Source organism: Dasypus novemcinctus, chromosome 1 (genome assembly GCF_030445035.2).
Source record: "Dasypus novemcinctus isolate mDasNov1 chromosome 1, mDasNov1.1.hap2, whole genome shotgun sequence".
Lineage (NCBI taxonomy): Eukaryota > Metazoa > Chordata > Mammalia > Cingulata > Dasypodidae > Dasypus > Dasypus novemcinctus.
The window spans coordinates 121,182,437-121,204,790 of NC_080673.1; the positions used below are offsets into that span (position 1 = coordinate 121,182,437).

The 22,354-nt window shown below is 35.9% G+C and overlaps 1 protein-coding gene across 4 annotated transcripts in view; it reads right to left on the minus strand.

The window, feature by feature from the left end:
• Nucleotides 1-548: 548 nt before the first annotated feature.
• Nucleotides 549-22,354, minus strand: part of COPS4 (COP9 signalosome subunit 4) — a 46,264-nt gene continuing 24,458 nt past the window's right edge. For 2 of the 4 annotated variants that reach the window (XM_004472669.4, XM_023582854.3), the window contains exons 7-10: nucleotides 20,612-20,782; nucleotides 8,976-9,091; nucleotides 6,785-6,869; nucleotides 549-1,054 (exon numbers count right to left, since the gene is read on the minus strand). In XM_004472669.4, coding sequence (XP_004472726.1) covers nucleotides 921-1,054; nucleotides 6,785-6,869; nucleotides 8,976-9,091; nucleotides 20,612-20,782 — 506 coding nt within the window. In that variant the 3' untranslated portion in view covers nucleotides 549-920. The remainder of the gene's footprint in view (nucleotides 1,055-6,784; nucleotides 6,870-8,975; nucleotides 9,092-20,611; nucleotides 20,783-22,354) is intronic. The other 2 variants (XM_071215724.1, XM_004472670.5) reach the window with 2 other exon arrangements.

Consider the following 22,354-nt stretch of genomic DNA (forward strand, 5'->3'; position numbering starts at 1 on the left):
GACGGACGCCCTAACCACTGGGCCAAGTCCGTTTCCTAATTATACTTTTAGTATGAGGTTTTATGTTAATCTGGCTAGAAGCTGGGCTATTTAATGTTTGCTGTAGTTGTAAGTGCCAGAGGGTTCAGTTCCTCTGGTTTCCTTGTTTGTCTTCTTCCCTGTTGTCTTTGGGTTTTCCTAAAAACTCCTTAAATAAGAGTGTATCTCGTAGTGCTCTCAGTTATAATCTACCATTAGAATACTGAAGTCCTGTAAGACATAAGCAAAGTTTCTGGTTTTCAGTTTGTTCAGCTGTTTTCTTATCATGAGGATAGGAGTGATGACTTCCAAGCTCTTTACAAGTCAAAGCTAAAACCAGAAATCACTCACATGTTGTGCAACTCCAAGTTTTACACTTATTTTCTATTGTTTCTGTGACTCTGTGAATTCCCAGAGAACATGGATTATGGCTTACTTTTGTATTTCTAGCATATGGTATAAATCAGAGGCTGCTGAAATGAAAGTCCAAAAAAACAAAACACTGTCCACTAATTAAAAACAAATACTACTTTTACTTGGCTCATTTCTCCATTTATTAGAATAACCCACATTTGAAGAGGAACAAAGCACTTAAGTTTTACATGACTACAAAGTTTTCACAAATCCCAAACTTTTTAGCCACAGATATTTCACTTACTCCATTTAAAGAAAAAGCCTTCAAAACATCTGAGCTAGCTTGATACACAGAGACCCTGAATATATGGGAACTACATATTTTTTAATGTTTGTATTTCCTGCCCTAATGTTTTCTTTCAATGGAATCCAGCATAAAAGGGATTGAAAAGTTATGGTCATGATGCAAATGCTTTGGAGACATAGTGAAATTAATCTGTACAATACGAAAAAAAAAGATGTAATGTGCACAGAAGTTTTGTGAGGATTCACTGAGCCATCTGAGCTTCCATGGCTTGTGCTGTCCATTCTGGTGCTGTCTGACTGATTTTCTCCAAAAGGTTATTCACTTGGAAACAAAGAGATTGGATCTGTTTATCCCAAGTTGGCAGGGCTTCTCGTGCTAAAGAAAAAAGGAATAATGTACAAAATTGGAATTATTCCTTTGTATTCATAGCAAATTTGAGTTAAAACATAAATACAGTACTGATTTTTAAGTTTACTCCAAAAATCTTGGCTAACAAAATTTAGCTAATTAAGCAATGTTTAAGAAAAGTACACAAATCACTGGCACAAAGTATAAAACACAACAAACCTTTACATAAAAACACATTATTATTTGTGAAAACAAAATAAAACCAATCAATCAACTTCAACTACAACCACAACAGTAAAAAAGATAGGCTCCCAACAGCTGGCAGTTGTGTTGCTAATGCTTATTGATTTACAAGATGCTGCCACCTACTGGGAAAAGTAATTCAAATTATATAGTCAATGCTATCTCTACTAACTCCTTAGGATAGGTATTCTAAAACTTAACCAGAAAACACACACATACACACACCCCTTTGAATTCATCAGATTTTTCTCTATCTTAGCAATATACAATATCTAGTTAGAAATTAAAAAACAAACCAAAAAATGGGGGGAGAGTGGGAGGACACGGTGGGATCCCAGTACCAAAATTCACACAAAAAGGTATAGAACCAATGGAAAAAAACTGTAAAATCTTAATACAGGGCATAAAATAACTTGAGTAGATACAACTCATATTCTCAGCTGGAAATTTATAACATAAAAAATTATCTTTCCCACTTAATGTATGTAAGAGAAATTTTAATTAATTTGACTGTAAAAGTGTGGAAATGGATAGAGTTGATGGCAACACATTAAAGTGAGTAACAGCTGGTTTATAAATGGGATTAAGGCCAAAAAAAGGTAGTGTAAAGATGTAAATGTCAACTGAAAGAAAGCTAGAGAATAATCTAGGGACTGTATAACACAGTGAACCCAGAGGTCAATGAGAATTGTGGTTGATGGTCCAGATGCAAGTGTGTCCTTCTGTGAGCTAGAAGGGATATTCATTATTATTGCAGGGTGGTGGGAATGCAGAGAAACACAGGGAAGAATACAATTGGTGCAACCTATGGACTGTGGCTAACAGCAATACTGTAATATTCTTGCATCGATGCCAAAGATGTACTGTGTTGATAATGGGAAGGGGGTGGGAAAAGTGTGCCAAATGTACGCTATTGACCATGGTTGATGGTAATAGTCTGATGATATTATCTCATAATCTGTAGCAAATGTTCCACCACGGTGTGATGTGTTGGTGAAGGGGTATTGTATGGGAATTCCATACATGTGCATGATTGTTTTATAAGCTCACAATTTCTGTAATAAAAATACATTAATTTAAAAATTAATGAAAAAAAAATCTTTCCCTACTTATTAAATTTAAAGAAATTTCTAAGACAAGTCTACTTTTCCTGCTTTAACTAGGACTTACTCTAAAACTATACACAAAAATGAATAAACTGTAGATGGATTAAAATTTCTAAATATGAAACTAAATAAAATATTAGATGAAATTTTAGGAAAATACTAATTTTACCCTAAGAGGAGACTGTTATTATACAGCAAACTCAAAAGTCAAAAAATTTAAAACTGACACATTTGGCTGCATAAAAATAAAAAATGCATTTATGGTTTGTGTTGCCTTACATAAGTACAACTGATAGAAAGGGAAAAATATTTATAATACATGTAGTAGTTACAAGCATTAAAATTATCACCATACCAAAAGCTACTGAAAACTGATACCACGGAGAAGACAAGAAAAGTAGATTAAAAATACTTTTTAATTTTTTAAAAAGTTAACAAAGGAACTTTTGAGGAAATACTAATAGCCCATATATGGAAAGATGTTAAACTTCACTAGTGTCAAAAGCACATTTTTTAAAATGTTAAACACAATGCAATATTTTTTACTCAACTGAAAAAGATAAAAAGAGCAATAATATCCAGCTGTTGAAGATGCCTTTTCTGGTATTGGTGGAAGTATAAATATCTATACTCTGGAAAGCAAAATGGTAGTATCTATTAAGAATCAAAATATATACTCACTTTGATGCAACCATATCTATCATTTTTAAGACTGGGCTCTATAGAAATAAGTGTACCAGTATATAAAGATAAATATAAGAAAACCACCTAAAAGATAAATACAAGCAAACCAACTACTCCTACAGTAGGTGTAAAGTTGATATAAGATACAAGATTTAGGGGGGAGAGGTGGGGTGGGGGTGGTGGGGTTGAATGGGACCTCATATATATATATTTTTAATGTAATATTATTACAAAGTCAATTAAAAATAAATAAATAAATAAAATTTTTAAAAAAAGACACAAGATTTATATCTACTGATTCGAAAATATGTCCATGGTACATTAAATTTTAAAAGCAATTTGCAGAATACCAAGTACTTTAAAAGTAAGTCCCATTTTTTCCAAAACTCTTTCTCTGTTTTCACATATCTTCATGAGTATGGAGAAAGACCAGTCTGCCAGGCTAATATTAGTTACATCAGATGGCTGAGATTAGAGCAGGGGTTCTTAACCAGGGTCGATGGACAAAGATTTCAGGGGGTCCATGAGCCTGAATTAATTTTGAATAATCCTAAAATTTAATTTAAAGACCTGCCGATGTTGAGTGTTATAAAACTACCTGCCACTACTATTCTGAGAAAAGGCCCGTGGTTTTCACCTGACTGGCAAAGGGGTCCAAGGAACAAAAAAAGTTAAGAACCCCTGGATTAGAGCAATGGAGGTGGAAGAGGAAAGACATTAGAAACTTATTCTTGATTATCTCTGTAATACTTTACTTGTTATTATAAGCATATTTACCTCTGTAATTTTTTAAATCTAAGAAAATTAGAAAGAAAAGTATTTCATATTCTATCAAGTTGTTATACAAGTTGAACTTTCCTTCGGTGATACCTCTGCCGTACTATTCATCATACATTGTGTTGGCTCACTCAGTACTTATTTATTGTGCACTTAACAACGCTGGACATACAGTAGAGTACAACACATATGTAGTACATGCTGTCAGGAAGCTTAGCTTAGCAACAGAAAACTTTTAGACAAGCATCTACACAGTTGGAAATAATTATGATTAATTCTAGGAAGAAATTGAGGGTGACCAGAAAACATATAATTGAATCTGGAGTCATGAAAATCATTACCAATTAAGCATTATTCAATTGAGACTGGGGGACAAATAGAAGATAGCTGGGGAAGGGTAGGTATTTCAGAATGTTTGATATGGAAAGGAATTTACAATATTGGAAAAAGAAAAAGAAGACATGATTGTGGTGGCAAGAGAAACCTACAAAGGCTTATGCAGGGTGCTTTGGAGACCACCTTTAAGATTTTGAACTTTCTTCTACAAACAATGTGAAAGCCATTCATTAAAGAGTATCAAATAATAAGAGTAACATGATTTAATCATTTGGCTTTATATTTCTTTTTTTATGTTTGCAGTTTTAGAAGATTGCAATTACTCTGACTGTACTAGGGAAATTAGACTAGAAAAAGGCGATTATAGATATGAGAAAAAAAGTTAAGAAACTGTTTCTAAAGCCCAGAAGAGGTTATGGGAGCTTAGAACAGACTGGTGACAGTAAGAAATGAAGAAAAGTAGGTGGATTCCAGATACACTTAGGAGGTAAAATTTACAGAATTCTGGACCGTGAGAATTTTAATGATAAGAAATGCTGGAGAAAGTAAACAATGCACTTTGGTTGGTTGGTTGGTTGTGGGGAGAAGTTAAGAGAATGGAGATAATGAATTCAGTTTTGGATATATTCATTCTGAAATAGGTACAAAGCAATCACAATCAGGTAAACATTTAAAGTAGTCAATTAGAGCCATTGGTCTGAGATACAGAAGAGAAATGTGCCCTGGAAAGGTAAATCTGGGCACTGTCTACACAGAGGTGATAACTGAAACAATAGGAGTAGATAAGATTACCTAGGAAAACTCAGTACAGTGAGAAAAAAAAGGTCTAGCATTAAGTCCCAACTAACTCCACTATTAAAGATTAAAGGCACTACAGAAAAGGAAGAACCTACAAAAACAACTGGGAAGAATAAGTGGAGAAGTAGGAAGGAAAGCAGGAGAGAAAACAGGAGAATGAGGAGAAGAATGATGGAGAAGATCATAGAAGTTAAGGTGGGTGGGACATTCAAAAGGGAGAGAATGATTAACCCTATTCAACATGTTGAAAAGTCAAGAGGAGGACTAAAAGAAGTCTACTCAATTTGGCAGCAAATAAGTCACTGGGAACCTTAGCAAAAACTATCTTAGTTGAGCAATAGATTTCTAGTAGAAATGTAGTAGTTATCTAAAAGGGATGTAAGAACCAGGAAAATTTTTTGTTAAAATGGGAGAGACCTGAGTATGTTTTAAAGGAAAGAAGTCAATAGAGAAAGAAAGAATAAAAACAAAGAAAATAACTACTAAGCTAAGGTTCATAAACTAGTTGTTTTTTGTGTCTTTTTGGGGGATGGGGGAAAGATAGACTGGGTCAGAGAAGGGATCCAAAAACATGTGAAAGGACTGGATAGGGAGATGAACACCATCTGTATTATAACCAGAAGGAAGAATTTAGAAGTTTAGAAATCTGGTAAGAAATTAAGATTGTTTCAGACTGATGGCTCTTTTTTTTCTCTGTGAAATAGGAAATACAGCTTTCTACTGAGAATGAAGGCAGAGGAATACCAAATATTTAAGGGAGAAAAAAATGAAACAGTCATTACAAAGTATGAAAAAGAATGCACTAGAAAATATATCAAGAATCCCAGGAAGTGCTGAGGAACCATGACCTGAATCCATCTAGTGCTCTGACTATTCTCCAGCAACAATAGCTAGTTACCAAGTAGTACAGGCATGGAAAAGATGGAGCCTGGGTTTATTCAAAGTGGGAGTTTCATTGGACAGCCAGAACAAAAAGTCAAAAGTCAAGTGTTATAGGATTCCTGTAAAAGAGTAACTGAAATAATGAATCATAAATCCAAGCTAGACAGGAAGAGAAGACAAAAAAGGGATGGAATGATGGAAAGGAAATAGAAGAGTCAATGGACCAGAGGTTCCACTGTGGTTAAAATATTGAAGTAGGATAGAACACTAGAAAGGACAGGAAGAAAGCTGTGGTCAGAGTGGGATATTTCAAATTAAAATTTTACAAGTGAAATAGTTCTGGGTACAGCAAGGTCCAGGATGTAACTGAGATAGCATACGGGGCTCAGGAAATGTGAGTCAATAAGGAAGTCAGGTATCTATTTACCTGTTGCTTCCATTAGCTTAATGAGCTGCTGAAGAACGAGAACTGCAACTGTTATTTCTATACACCCAATACACAGTATGTGGTCAGTAAATATTTGATGAGTAAATCAATGAATTTATATAACAGTTACAGTTTCAAATTTTTCCTCAACACAGAAAATGCTGCAATAAGTAGACTGATACATATACATATACATATATATATATGTGTATATATATATATATATATATATATTTTTTTTTAAGAAGGTACCAGGGATTGAACCCAGACCTCATACATGGTAAAAGCAGGCACTCACCCACTGAGCTACATCTGTCCCCCTCCCCCTTTTTAAGGTTATGTCTATATATTTTTAACAAAAATTATTTTAAATTACTTCTTTCAGAAATAGGCTCATTCTAGCACCAAGGTTCTGGTTCAAAGGAATGTTCAGCATGTTTTCATGATAAATATACAACAGTTCACTGCCATTTCTTTATGACAGAAATAAACAAAACCTCTTACTTTCAAAATGAACTATTCCATCAATCTGATCAATAAATCCATTCATACGTCCTTCTGTTATCATTTGAGATGCTATCTTTTCTGCCTGTTAAAAAAAAAAAAAAAGCCAAAGAACTCTCAGAAACTTTAACATTAAATTATCGTATCTAACAGTTATTCACATAAAAGAAAACTGAAAGCTCTTAGTTTAGCTACCGATCACTGAGCATTACATTTGTGCTCATCTGCCAGTTTTTTAAGAGTAAATCTTGTAAATCTGCCTATTGTGTTTCCCCAATACTTTCTGGGTACAACCCACCATTTTAAGTTATTTGGGATCTGCTTTTCATATTGTGAGATTCTGGATAAGAATCTAGACCTTATACCAATTTTCTCCTCTCTGCTAAAAATCAACTTAACAATTCTTTCTCTCATGGGGATCTACATCTCTATCTGCAAAAAAAACAAACAAACTTTATTGCATTTCAATTTTCACAGTGTTCATTACCCCAAAAACTCTTTACGGAAATAATATTTTTGCAGAAAATTGTAAAAGAAGGCATTGATGTTCACATTTAAGAAAGGAAGTCAAAGGGTTTAAGAGATACTTATAGGGAGCTGATGTGGCTCAAGCAGTTGAGTGCCCGCCTCCCACAAGGGAGGTCCTGGGTTTGGTTCCCAGTGCCTCCTAAAGAAAGAACAAACAAACAGCGAGCAGACAATGAGTAAACAATAAGCAGACATCAACAAAAACAAACAAGCAGGGAGCAGATGTGGTTCAACCAGCTGCATGCATACCTCCCACATGGGAGGTCCCAGGTTTGGTTTCCAATGCTCCTAAAACAGACAGACAACAAACAAAAACAATGAGCAGACAAGCAAAAAACAACAAGCAGACAATGAGCAAAGCAAACAGACAAGGGAGCCAACTCCCTGGGAGGATGGGAAGAGATACTTATAAGGGAACAAAAGCTCCTCTACCTATCTCCTAATCACCATTCATGTTTATTATGTGTAAACAAACTGAGTTGTGTCTTGATCATTTTATTAATTCTGAGTATCTTTACAGTCAATAATAAATACTACTGAACAGACTGTAACTAGCATTTACTGTTAAAAGTACATTCACTTTCCTTAGTCTCAGCAAGAGAACCATATCTCAAAGCCTAAGAAAAAAGCATCTTTTAATGATAACTTAAGCCTTTGCTCCCAAAGTGCTCTACTCACTTTACTGTGTACTGAAAGTATACAATTAAAGGAATTCTGTTAAGAAATCCTAAATTAAAAGTTCACTAAAAGGGGATATGACCCTTATTATATTAATGTTTACAATAACTATATCACTTTAATGTTTAATGTCTGTATAAAATATGCACAAATAAGATTTACTGCTTACTTTTAATATTATTTAAAATTAAGAGAATATTTTATAAATACTATCTGAGATGCTCTCCAAATAAATGGTTACTTTGTTAGAATTTCTACATGGATAGCCAAACCCTTATCACAACTAAGAATAAAATTTTCTAATAAGTCAGTCAATATATTAAATTAAATCAAGCTCAAAAGTTACAAGAGAAATAGCCTAATGTATTACCATAGTCATTTTCTCAAAGAGATGAAATGTTTAACCTTTGAGTCAGAGCAGAAAAAATAAGTAAGGTAAATCTTATTTTGTGTCAAAATCTTCAGTTGGGGAGTGGATGTGGCTCAAGTGGTTAGGCACCTGCCTCCCACATGGGAGGTCCCGGGTTCAGTTCCCAGGGCCTCCTGAAGAAATAAAACAAACAACAAGCAAAAAAACAAAAACCAAAAAAAACCAACCCAGGGAAGCTGATGTGGCTCAATCCTGGGTTCAGTCCCCAGCACCTTAAAAAAATCTTAAATTAGGCAGTAATCAACAATGACTATGAAGTGGATTTACACGGACACTAAACAAAAGATATCCTCACAAAATGCACATCATAACCCGGAACTCCTGTAGAATTCCCTTCTAGGTCACTTTATCATAAAACACAATTCTGAAACCCCCAAAAACTAAGGAAATTCTATCACTGTGATATTTTAACATTTAAATAATCTATTCCCATTTATCTGAGGCATATGTATATCTTTTACTGTAGTTGTCAACATATACCTATCATATTTTCTTATTACTTTGAAAGTTTTGTCTCTTTAACTTCATTTTTACATATTATAAACAAGAAAATACCTTAGCTGCGGGTATCTCTAAAAGAGCTCCAAGTTCTTCAAAAGTAATATTATTATATAATTTGCTTGCAGACAACAAATTGTGTTCAATAACAGCTCTGTCCAAGATGCTGGAACCTTAAATAAACACAAATAAGACAGTTGTAAGTTTGAAATTAGTTTTACACTCTAAAAAGATGCATCTTTGTTTTCTGAAAATAAGCAAGTAATACTCATAATCATGATCTTTATTCCTCTTACCAAACTGCTAAAAGTAACCAAAATGAATTATTTGATACAGTTTATATTAAATAAAAATAACAGATTTAGAAAATTAGTTATTATGTGAATGGAGTAAACTCTCTGGGTTTGGGTTTTGTTTTCTTAGGCAAGCTATCAGATTCATTAACCTTTATTTTCCTGCTATAAGCATAAATTTTATTAACAAGCCAGCAGTAATACAATCATGCAATCCGTTTTATATAACCTTGATCTTTGTTCTTTTGGGCACTCCACAAGCACCTTACGCTGAGGTAAATGTGAGAGATGATCTGAAGGCAGGATCAGTTAACTTTCCTGAAAAAATCAGGCATAGAATCCTCCCTCCTGTAAGTGGGGAAATAAAGGAACTGAGTTCTGGACCTAAATCTCCACCCTCAAAGTGTTAAGACTTTGGGCTCACTCAATGCTCATTTGATATTTCTGTTGAGCACTTACTATAGGATAATTATTAAGATAGGTGCTGGAGATTATTTTGACTTAGAGCCTTCAAGGGCAGCACTGTCTAGTCAACAAAGCTGAGAACCTCTCTTATAACAAATCCCTTCCCCTTTTCTTGACTTCCACTCATACTCTTCTAGTTTTACTCGGACCTCTTATACTTGGTCTTCTTTACTGCTTCCTCCTCTCCCTTATCTCTAAATGTTAAAGGGCAAAATTATGTACCTTCCTCTGTTCTTTCTCCTGAGATTATCTCAACACAATCAATGTTTTGGTCATGTTGAACATAGCCATATGTATGTCTTACGTAGAACTCTAATCCAAATCTCTCTTTTGAGCAAGACTCATACATTCAACTATCTAAATAACATCACTTGGAAGTTTCATGAACATCTCAAATTTAGCATGTTTAGGAAAGGAATTCTTGAGTTCCCTCCTCAAACCTGTTCTTCTCCCAGTCTACTTCATCTCAACAAGGAGTAGAGCAACAGACCCAGGCTAAAGCCTTTAGATGAGGATGTGTGGGACAGTGGGCACAGTGGAAGATAATTTAACAGTCCAGAAATAGGAACAATGCTCAGCAGAGGAAAGCTGAAATTCCCTAATATGGAAGTTATAAAAACACATGATTCTACAAAAATCAGTTTTAATCTATATATTATCACTGAACAAGCCAAAAATGATTAACAATTCCATTTATAACAGCACAAAAGAAATAATATATAGGGAAGCAGCTGTGGCTCAATCGATTGGGCTCCCATCTATCACATGGGAGGCCCTGGGTTCACGTCCCAGGGCCTCCTCGTGAAGGTAAGCTGGCCTGCGCCCGCAGAGAGCTGACGGCCCATGCCTGCAGAGAGCTCGTGCAGCAAGATGAGCAAGATGACACAACAAAGGGAGACAAGGAGACACAGAAGAATGCGCAGTGAATGGACACAAAGAGCAGACAGCAAACAAGCCACAAGGGGGGGTGGGGCGATAAATAAAAATAAATCTTAAAAAAAAGAAATAAAATATTTAGGAATAAATTTAATAAAAGATGTGAAAACTTTTATTCTGAAAACTACAAAATACTGATGAAAGAAATTAAAGAACATAAAGTGAAAAAAAACACTGAAAAGCTCAGTGTTAAGATGGCAATACTCCCCAATGTCTATCAAAATCCCAGCTGGCTTCCCTGCAAAAAATGACAAGCTAATTCTAAATTCATGTGGAAATTCAAGGGACATGGAATAGCCAAATCAATCTTGGGAAAAAAACAAATTTAAAGAATTCACACTTCCTGATTTCAAAACTACAGTAATCAAAAGAATGTGGTACTGACACAAGGATAGAATTATAGGTAATAGAATAAAACTGAGATTTCATATAAAGCCATACATCTATGGTGAATTGACTTTTGACAAGGGCATCAAGATAAACCAATGGGAAAACAACAGTGCTTGGACAACTGGATAGCCACATGGAAAAGAATAAAGTTGAAGGACTTTCAGGAAGATGGCAGACTAGAAAGACACAACTCTCTTTTCCTCCAGAAAAATAGTGAGCAGACAGGCTGACACAGCCTAAAAAAAGATCTATGGTTTAGGACACCAGGAGAAGGTTGGAAACCACCCAGAGGAGAGAGAGACAAAGGAGGGGTATCACGACAGCAGAACTGTGAGATGAAACCAGCAGCTGCTGCTGCCAACACCCTCCCCCACAGTAAAGACACTTTAGAATACTCAGGCCTCTGGGCCTGTGGCTAGAAACGAAGGGCCCCAGGGATCCACTACCCCAGGAAAGGGAAGAGAGAGGGACACAGCCTAAGGCTGCCTCAGCTTCTGACCCACAAATTTGTTTGGCTCTGTCCCAGGAGCCTTTTCAGGCCTGGTGGGACCACACCACTGTTTGCCTTGGGATCCCACAAGGGGCTAAAGAAATACGACCCTCCCAATCTCCTTCTCTACTAACCTGGACTGATCGTTGAGGACACAGAGGGAACTGGAAATATTTCCTACCTGGGAAAAGGGTTGGGGCTGCCAGAGAAGGCTAGAGAACTGTCTCTCAGAAAGTCTGAATTATAAGGCTCTTACCTTCCAGGTAGGAACCTCTACCACAGTGATCCGGTCTGTGTTACAACAAACTCACTACAACCAGGCATTGAACTGAGAGGGCTTTCAAAGAAAGCCATCTGCTGGCAGATCAAGGAAGTGCATGAGAAAATTAAAAAATAAACGAGGCTTTTACTGGCCTTTATAGCCTTCCTCCCCAAGGCCTTAGGAAACCAGTCTGCAACCAATTACTGGGTCCAGAGCACAGTGGTTTTTGTTGTTTTTTTTTAAGATTTATTTTATTTATTTCTCTCCCCTTCCCCCCACCCATTATCTGCTCTGTGTCCATTCGCTGTGTGTTCTTCTGTGTCCATTTGCATTCTTGTCATTTGGCACCGGGAAACTGTCACTTTTTTGGTTGTTGCTGTTGCGTCATCTTGCTGCATCACCTCTCTGTGTGTGTGGCACAACTCCTGGGTGAGCTGTGCTTTTTTTCACGTGGGGCAGCTCTCCTTGCAGGCTCACTTCTTGCACATGGGGCACCCCTATGCAGGGGACACCCTGTACAGCACGGCACTTCTTGTGCGTAGCAGCACTGTGCTTGGGCCAGCTCACCACACAGGTCAGGAGGCCCTGAGTCTCGAACCCTGGACCCTCCATATGGTAGGCGGATGCTCTATCAGTTGAGCCACATCTGCTTCCCCAGAGCACAGTTTTGAGTGACTAGCAGGAGTAATCCTAACAATCCAGGTCGAACCAATAATCAATGAACAGCAGTAACACACAGCCTTCCACCACTAAATCTGTATGAAAGAGAAAGAAATTGAGCATCTCAGTAAACTACATCTTAATCAGATGCCTACACATGAGTAAAAAATTAAGTCATATTAAGAAAGTGGAAGACATGCCCAAGAAAAGGAATATACAAAAGCCCCAAATGAGATGAGAATTTGAGAACGAGATGTACAAAAATTTCCAACATCAAATTAATGAGTTGAAATACAATATGCCTAAAGAGATAAATGACTTCTAGAAGACATTGAATGAGCGCAAAGAATTTGAAATCCTGAACAGAAAAGTAACAGAGATCATGGGAATGAAAGACACAATAGGTGATATCAAAAACACATTAGAGGAGCTGTTGCCAAGGAAGTGAATACACAGGAGATGACCACAGAGGAATAAAGAAGGCTCCTTACACATGGCAAAAACCCCAGGGAGAGAGACAGAGCCCTTTACCTGTTAAGTCTACAGCCGGCCTTGTAGAGTGAGCACAGCAGCTGAGCCCAGAGAGAAACACTCAGCCCAGAGAGAAGCAATCCCCAGGAAGAGAGGAATCCAGGAAGCCTGAACCCTGACAGACATCAGCAGCTATCTTGCTCCAACATGTAGCAAAAGACTTTGGTGAGGGAAGTAATTTATGCTATATGGCCTGGTAATGTAAGCTTCTACCCCAAATAAATACCCTTTGTAAAAGAAAAAAAAAAAAAAAATTAGAGACATACAGCAGCACTCAAAACGATAGAAGAAATAATAAGTGATACCGAAGACGCAACAGCTGAAATTGAAGCGAGGAAAGAATGGGAAAAATTGAGCAGGGGCTCAGAGAATTGAATGACAACATGAAATGCCACAACATATGAGTCATGGGAGTTCCAGAAGAGAAAGGAAAAGGGGCAGAAAGAGTATTTGAGGAAATAACAGCAGCAAATTTCCCAACTTTCATGAAAGAAATGAACTTAAATGTTGAAGAAGTGCACCATACCCCAATCAGAATAAATTTTAATAGACCTACTCCTAGATACATACCACTCAGAATGTCAAATGTCAAAAATAAAGAAAAAATTCTGAGAGCAGCAAGGGAGAAGCAAACCATCCTACACAAGGGTCACCAAGTAAGACTTAGTGAGGATTTCTCATCAGATACCATGGAGGTAAAAAGACAGCGGTATAATATATTAGGATACTGCAAGAGAAAAGCTGCCACTCAAGAATTCTTAATCCAGCAAAATTGTCCTTCAAATATGAAGTTTAGTATAAAATATTCACAAGCAGAAACTAAGAGAGTTTGTAAAAAAGAATCCACCTTTGCAGGAAATATTAAAATAAACCTTACAGCCTCAAAGAAAGAGACAGGAAAGAGAGGCCTAGAGGAAAGCACAGAAGAAAGAAAAGCAGAAAGGATAATCCAAAAGAGTAAAAAGACAGAAACTGATATGAATATTTTGTGTGATCTATGTATCTTAAAAAAAAAAGACAATGAAAATAAAATTTTAAAAATAAATATATATGAATAATGAAGTTTTAAAAAGAAAAAAATGAGAAATTCAACATTAATAATTTTAAATTTTACCACAAAAATTAAAATGAAGGACCTCAACCACCAGATCCACTTATCACTCAGTTTGAATATATTTATCTTCATTTGAATGTCTTTTAGAATATGTAAAAAGTAATAAACAAAATACATTTTCCATACTACAAGTATAAGAACTTCCATTAATTTTGTGTGCATATATATATGCCTTTGATGTATTTTTCCCTCAAGATTATCAACTATGTTTGACAAGTGAATAGGTAAATAATTCTGTAATCAGTTGAAATTTTGGTTATAAAAATAGTATAATAGGAATTGTTTCACAAACAGAAAACATGTAAAACAGTATTAAAATCTGAGCAAACAAGTATTCTGTATCTACTTTAATAAATGGTTATTCTTTTTTGCCAAAAAAAAAAAAGATATGACATATGAAAACCAAAGAATAAAATGGTAGAAGTAAATAATACATTTACAGTAATATCATTGAATCTGAATGGATTAAACTCCCCAATCAAAAGATATAGGCTGACAGAATGGATTAAAAAATATAAGCCATCCATATGCTGCTTACAAGAGACTCACCTTAGACCATGGGATACAAACTGGCTGAAAGTGAAAAGTTGGAAAAAGATACTCCACGCGAATAGTGAACAAAAAAGAGCAGGGGTAGCTATACTAATATCAGACAAAAAGACATTAAATGCAAAAGTTATAAGAGATATAGAAGGCCATTATAAATCAACAAAAGGGATAAGCCCCCAGGAAAATATAACAGTCATAAATATCTATGCACCTAACCAGGGTGCCCCAAAATACATGAGGCAAACTCTGAAAAACTGAAGGGAGAAACAGGCATCTCTACAATAATCACTGGAGACTTCAACACACCACTCACATCACTACATAGAAAACCTAGATAGATGATCAACAAGGAGTCAGAGAACTTGAACAATATGATAAACAAGTTAGACCTAACAGACAGAACAATATGATGAACAAGTTAGACCTAACAAACATATACAGAACATTGCATCCAAACTCAGGGGGTTATACATTCTTCTCAAATGCTCCCAGATCTTTCTCCAGGACAGACACATTTTAGGGTACAATGCATCTCTCAATAAATATCAAAAGATTAAAATTATACAAAGCACCTTCTCAGATCATAATGCAACATAACTGAAAATCAATAACAGATAGGAAAAAGGTAAATCTGCAAGGGGTGGATGCTAAACAACACATTCCTAAATAATCAGTGGGTCAAAGAAGAAATTGCAAGTGAAATCAGTAAATATACTGAGACAAATACAAACACCACAACTTATCAAAATTTAGGGGTACAGCAAAGGAAGTCTTGACGGGGAAATTTATAGCCCTAAACACCTATATTAAAAAAGAAGAAAGAGTTAACTCAAAGATTTAACTGAACAACTAGAGAAACTAGAAAAACAGCAAACCAATCCCAAAGCAAGCAGAAGGAAAGAAATACTAAAGATTAGAGCAGAAATAAATGAAATTGGGAACAGTAACGACAACAACCAAAAAAAACAAACAGAAAATCAACAAAACCAAAACCTGGTTCTTCGAGATGGCAAACCACTAGCTAAACTAACAGAAAAAAAGAGAGAACCTGCAAATAAATACAATAAGAAATGAAAGGGGGGTTGTTAGGACTGATCTCACAGATAGAAAAAGGATCATAAGAGTATATTATGAGAAACTGTATGCCAACAAACTAGACAACCTTGATGAAATGGACAAATTCCTAGAAATGCACAACCTACACTTAATGCTACAAGAAATACAAGAATTTAACACAACAATCACATTTAAGGAGATTGAATCTGACATCAAAAATCTCCCAACAGGGAAGCGGACTTGGCCCAATGGATAGAGCATCTGCCTACCACATGGGAGGTCTGTGGTTCAAACCCTGGGCCGCCTTGACCCGTGTGGAGCTGGCCCATGCGCAGTGCTGATGCGCTCAAGGAGTGCCCTGCCACGCAGGGGTGACCCTGCATAGGGGAGCCCCACACGCAAGGAGTGCGCCCCGTAAGGAGAGCCGCCCAGCATGAAAGAAAGTGCAACCTATCCAGGAATGGCACTGCACACATGGAGAGCTGACACAACAAGATGATGCAACAAAAAGAAACACGGATTCCTGATGCCACTGATAAGGATAGAAGCGGTTACAGAAGAACACACAGCAAATGGACACAGAGAGCAGACAACTGGGGGGGGGGGGTGGAGAAGGGAAGAGAAATAAATAAATAAAAATAAATCTTGAAAAAAAAAAATCTCCCAACAAAGAAAGTCCAGGACCAGATGGCTTCACAGGTGAATTCTACCAACCATTTAAAGAAGTGTTAACACCAATCCTGTTTAAACACTTCCAAAAAACTGAAAGGAGGGAAAGTTACCCAACACATTTTACAAAGCCAACATTACCCTAACACCAAAGCCAGATAAAGACACAAAGAAAATCACAGACCAATCTCTCTAATGAACATAGATGCAAAAATTCTCAACAAAATACTTGCAAATAGAATCCAAGAGCATATCAAAAGATGACAAGAGGAATTTATTCCTGGTATGCAAGGCATTATTCCAGATTGCCAAAAGTTGGAAACAACCCAGGTGTCCATCAATAGATGAATGGATAAACAAACTGTAGTGTATTCACATAATGGAATATTATGCAGCTGTAAAAAGAAATGAAGTCATGAAGCATATGACAACATGGATGAACCTGGAGAACACTATGTTGAGCAAAGCAAGCCAGACACAAAAGGACAAACACTGTATGACTGCATTACTATGAACTGATAGACTGTGTAACATATCGTATGATTCCATTTATATAAAATGCAAATATAAATCAATTTATAAAGATGAAATCTGATTAACGGTTATATAGGGCTAGAAGGTTATATAAGGGTTGTGGAGTTTTTCTCTTTGTAGCAATGAAATAACTTGCTGAGATGAACGCACAACACTGTGATTACACACTTTAGATAGACAGTATTGTATGTGAGAAGGATAAAAATGAGAACACAATATATCAAACTTGGGAGCAGATGTGGCCATTGCAGGGTTGCTAAGGGGCCTAATTTCAATATTGTTGTGCCTCAGGGAAGAGGGATACCTGAGAAGAAGAGAGACCAGAAACAGCAGGTGAATGGAGCAGTCAGACACACACAGCCTTTATCAATTAAGCACCCTGTCGTAATTGGGCATGGTTCATAGCACTCTAAAACAATTAGAATAGTAACATCAAAGATAACTGATCACAGATTACCAGATATAATAATAATGAAAAAGTCTGAAATGCAGTATCTGCAAAGCACCATAAAGGAAAGCACAATAAAAGGAGGTACGCCTCTATAAAAAATCTTGTAACTCAATAACAAGACAAATAATCCTATTTACAAACTGGCAAAGGATATTGTGGAAACTTGATATTATTTATGAACTCCAAAAAGAGATATAGAGAAGTGGATGTGGTGCAAGCAGTTGGGCACCCACCTACCACATGGGAGGTCCTGGGTTCAGTTCCCAGGGCCTCCTAAAGAAGATAAGCATGACAGCGAGCTGATGCAACAAGCTGGCATGGCAAGCTGACACAATGGGGAGACACAACGAGGAAATAACACAAGTGGGGAGTGGAGGTTGCTCAAGTGATTGGGTGCCTCCCTCCCACACGGGAGGTCCCAGGTTCAGTTCCCAGTACCTTCTAAAAAGAAGACAAGCAGACACAGAGAGCAGACAGCGAGCACAAACAACGAGGGGTAGGCGGCAAGTAAGTAAATAAATGTCTTTTTAAAAAAAAAGAGATTATGTTTGTAAACTGGTCTATTCCTCTGGATATGATACAGTTTGACTGATTTAAATTCAAAGATTTCCCATTTACTTGATTAAATCAAGATTAGGGTTTTGATTCAACCACATCATTAGAGTGACTCAGGGTTGAGTCCCTGTCCCCTTGTGAGCTATATAAGGAGACACTGACACAGGAGAACAAAGAAGATGTGGCAGAGGACAGAACTTAAGTTTTGATGCTGGAGTCCCGGGGAGAGCTGAGCCATTTGCCTGACAGTTTGCAGCTGAAGAGACGAGAACCCCGAGCAGATGAGAGGGTCTGGAAAGAAATGAGCCCTCCAGCCTACAGCTGAGAACAAAAGAAGCTGGGCCCACAGAGGCTTAAGAGAAAAGAGGAAGGCTGAACCTTCATAAACACTGTCTACCGTCTTGCTTCAACGTTAATGTGGCAAATGACTTTGGATGAGAAATCAACTTTGAATTGGACTCTTTAGGACCATGTAACTGTAACATTTTACCCCATACAAAGTACCTTTATAAAATCCAACAGATTTCTGGTACTATGCATCAGCATCCCTTTGGCTAACTAATACAGATATGAATAGACATTTCTCCAAAGAAGATAAACAAAACGGCCAATAAGCATATGAAAAGATGCTCTTCATCATTAGCCATCTCAGAAATATGAATCAAAACCATAACAAGATACCACTTCATACCCACTAGGAAGGCTATAATCAAAAATTAGATAATAACAAATGTAAGTGAAGATATAGATGTAGAGAAATTGCATTCATACAATGCTGCTGGGAATGCAAAATGGTGCAGTTGCTTTGGAAAACAGTCTGGTAGTTCCTGAAATGGGAGTTTCCATTTGATCCAGCAATTCCATTCCTAGAAATATATCCAAGAGAAATGAAAACATTTCTACACAAAAACTTTTGCATGAATGTTCATAACAGCATTATTCATAATAGTCAAACAGTGCAAACAACTGATTAATGGATAAACAAATGTGGTATATACTTACAATGGAATACTGTATACAGCAATAAAAAAAATTTAAGTACTAATGCATGTTATAACATGGATGAGCCTTGAAAACATTAAGGTAAGTGAAAGATGCCAGTTACAAAAGGCCACATGTTGTATGATTCCACTGATATGAAATGTCCAGAATAGGCAAATCTATAGAGACAGAAAGTAGATCAGTGATGATGGCTGCTGATCTCTAGGAATATACTAAAAACCAAAGAATTGTGAGAAACAAAACAAAACCTAAAATATCAAGATTGCAAGCCTGGGGTCATAATACCAATAGACAAAAATATCCAAGAAAGATACAATAAGGAAAGCTATTAATAAAATCTAAAATGAAAGAGGAAGAAAACAAAACATCTATCTTTTACAATCCCAAGTGAGAAAATCCTTAGCTTCCTCTGAAACTATAGTGAGCGTCCTGCTTTTCAGAAAAGAATTACCTAACTGACTACATCTTTTCATTTACCTTTCATGACCAGGAAGGTTGAATCAAATCTGAATTTCAACTATATCAACTCTAGAATCATTTTCTTAGAACTTGTCAGACTATCTGTTGCTAAAAAGAGAATACACAGAACAAAAGATGAAAATTTAAAAGTAAGAAGATAAACAAGGATAGCAACAACCAAAATACATTCCAAAGTCTTACACACTTTTTACAGGTAGACTACAAATTTAGTACAAAGCTTTCTAGCAGTCAATCCAAATGAAAAAACCAAACAATTTATCAACTCAGTGTGCTTAAATAAGATTAAAACCAATTGTCCAGAAGAACCACAAATAATCCTAACACTAACAAATAAAAGAATTTTTTCAGAGGATCTGCATCAAGAATATCCTATGGAGGGGAACACCTCTAGACAGAAAGATGAGAACTGGTTTGCTTCTTAAAGTGCAATTAAATAAAAGAAACTCATTAAGGGGTAAATATAATTCCCTCACTGATCTGGTTTAATTCAGGGCAGTAGGCAGTAGGAACTACCCCTACATAAAATGACTCTTCACGGCCAAATTCTCATATAATGGCAGTAACTCCAAGGCAGCAAGTCTAATATATATCTACAAGTTTATCTTAATATTTTCCATGTTTCTGATTGTCTATGTTTATATTTTTATCATGTTATTGTTATAAACCACTTTAAAACCTTCTTAGACTACTAACACACAAAAAGCACAATTTCTGATGACATGCACAAGCAACTATTAAAAACTTTCTTGGCAAAAGCAGTCTGACAAAAGCAAATGTGTCCCTTAACTAGGAAACACAACACTAAGTTCTATTCTTATTGACAACACTGTCACCCTGAGTAACCCTGGGCAAGCTACTACGCCAAATTTTGTTCTATCTAAAATAGGACTAGATAATCATGCTCAGTTACAAACCAATGTTTAAGATTAAGTAAGGTACTTATCAACTGGTAATATAAAAGTATTTTAAGCCTATACTTTTTCTGCCCTTACAAACAGTTTCAAACAAATGCATTATCCCACAAAAAGCTCTCCAACAGGGCTATTTATATATATTTTTTATACTTTTATACTTCACCCTCAAAACCCATGTATATATGATATGCAGCAATACACATCAATATGGTATTCCTCTTGTTTTTAAAATAGATATCAGCAATTGTTACATAGAAATATCATAGAAGGACAGCAATATGCTTCAAATGTAACATACTTTCCCCTAGTCTGTACTACCTACTTATAAGACATGATCATTACCATCAGCTGTAGTTGCTTTTTGGTGGGGCATCAGCATGGCAGCAAATTCCTGAAGTTGATTTCCTCTGATGATTCTATCTAGGTACATTTTCTCTAGGATCCCATAAGCAGCAAGTTGCTGACACCTTTCATCCTTAAAAAGAGTAGCTAACATTCGAGAACGTTGCTGTCCTAAGGAAAACAAATAAGCATCAAATACTCATCACAACCTATTTCTTAAATGAAAAACTATCTTATGACCTTACTTTTGCCTACTAATGTATTCATATGTGATGATTAGCATAAACACAAAAATGTTATGAGTGGTTGGAACTATAGATTTTTTTTCCTTGTTGCTTATTTGTATTCTCTACTACGAATATATATTACTTTGTTAATAATAAAAAAAAGTAATAAAAGATAAATATTTCTCAGATGGGAAACATTATTCATGGTTTCAACATATACTTTAAAGGACCTTTAGATGGTGACAAAATCCATGACAATTGATGACATTAAAGAATCAAGTAAAAGAAATAAAATAAACAAGATTTTTTAAAACATTTTATTTCTAGCTCTGTGTTCTGAAGAAGTCTAAAAGTCTAAAGGCTTTAGGGGTCCTGGTAACATTTAGTTTTTTGTTCTGGATGTTGATTACATGGCGGTGTTCAGTTTGTGAAAATTCATCAAGCTGTACACTTTGATATATGCACTTTTCTGTGTGTATAAAAAATACTTCAAAACAGAGAAAAGTAAAATAAAAAGCTCTTAGAGAAGAATAGCAACTAATAAATGCAGAACAGAATTAGTAAATTACTAGGTTGCAACAAAGTAATGAATGATCCAAAGATCATTAATGGGTATCAAATTACTATGTGAAAGGATGTTGGAGAAAGGGACTTTTGTTCAGTGCCTACAGAGCATCCCACAAATTACTAAACACAAAGAGGAAAATGTACCTTTACAATGGGAGCCTCTACCTTAAGCAAATGACCAAATTCAGCTTCACAATAGACAACCTAACATCGTTTGTTCTCTGGTTTGATGCAAGAGCAAATACACAGCATCATTACGAGGTACTCTTGGTAGAAAAATGTTATCATAAAACAAATCTAGCCTTTGGATAACTTTCAGTTTACAGGAAATACATAGAATAAAGTAAGTAAATAATACATAGCTTTCTTGAACTCTTCAAAAAGTATTTTTTTTAAATGGGTGGGGAGACTATTCTAGACTAAAAGAATCTAATGAGACACAATCATCAAATGCCTTGTTCCTGGTTAAGGGGGTAAAAAGCAGCTGTAAAAGACATTCTTGAGACAACTGGCGCAAAGAAAATATGGACTAGAGCAGGGGTTAACCTTTTTTGTTCCACAGATCCCTTTGCCAGTCAGGTGAAAACCACAAACCCCTTCTCAGAATGTAGTGGCATATACTATAGTTTTATGATACCAAACACTGGCATGGCTTTAAATTTCAGGATTATTCAAAATTAATTCAAGCTCACGGACACCCTGAAATCTTTCCACAGATCCCCTAAACCCTGGTTAAGAACTCCCGGACTAGAGACGAGATTCTACAAGGGAATCACTGTTGATTTTCTTATGGGTGATAATGGTGTCACAGTTACATAGGAAAATATCTGTATTCTTGGGAAATGCATGATGATATATTAATATAATAAAGTATTAAGATGATATATTAATATAATAAAGTAAATAAAATATAACTTACTTTCAAATAATGTATAAGAAAATATACATG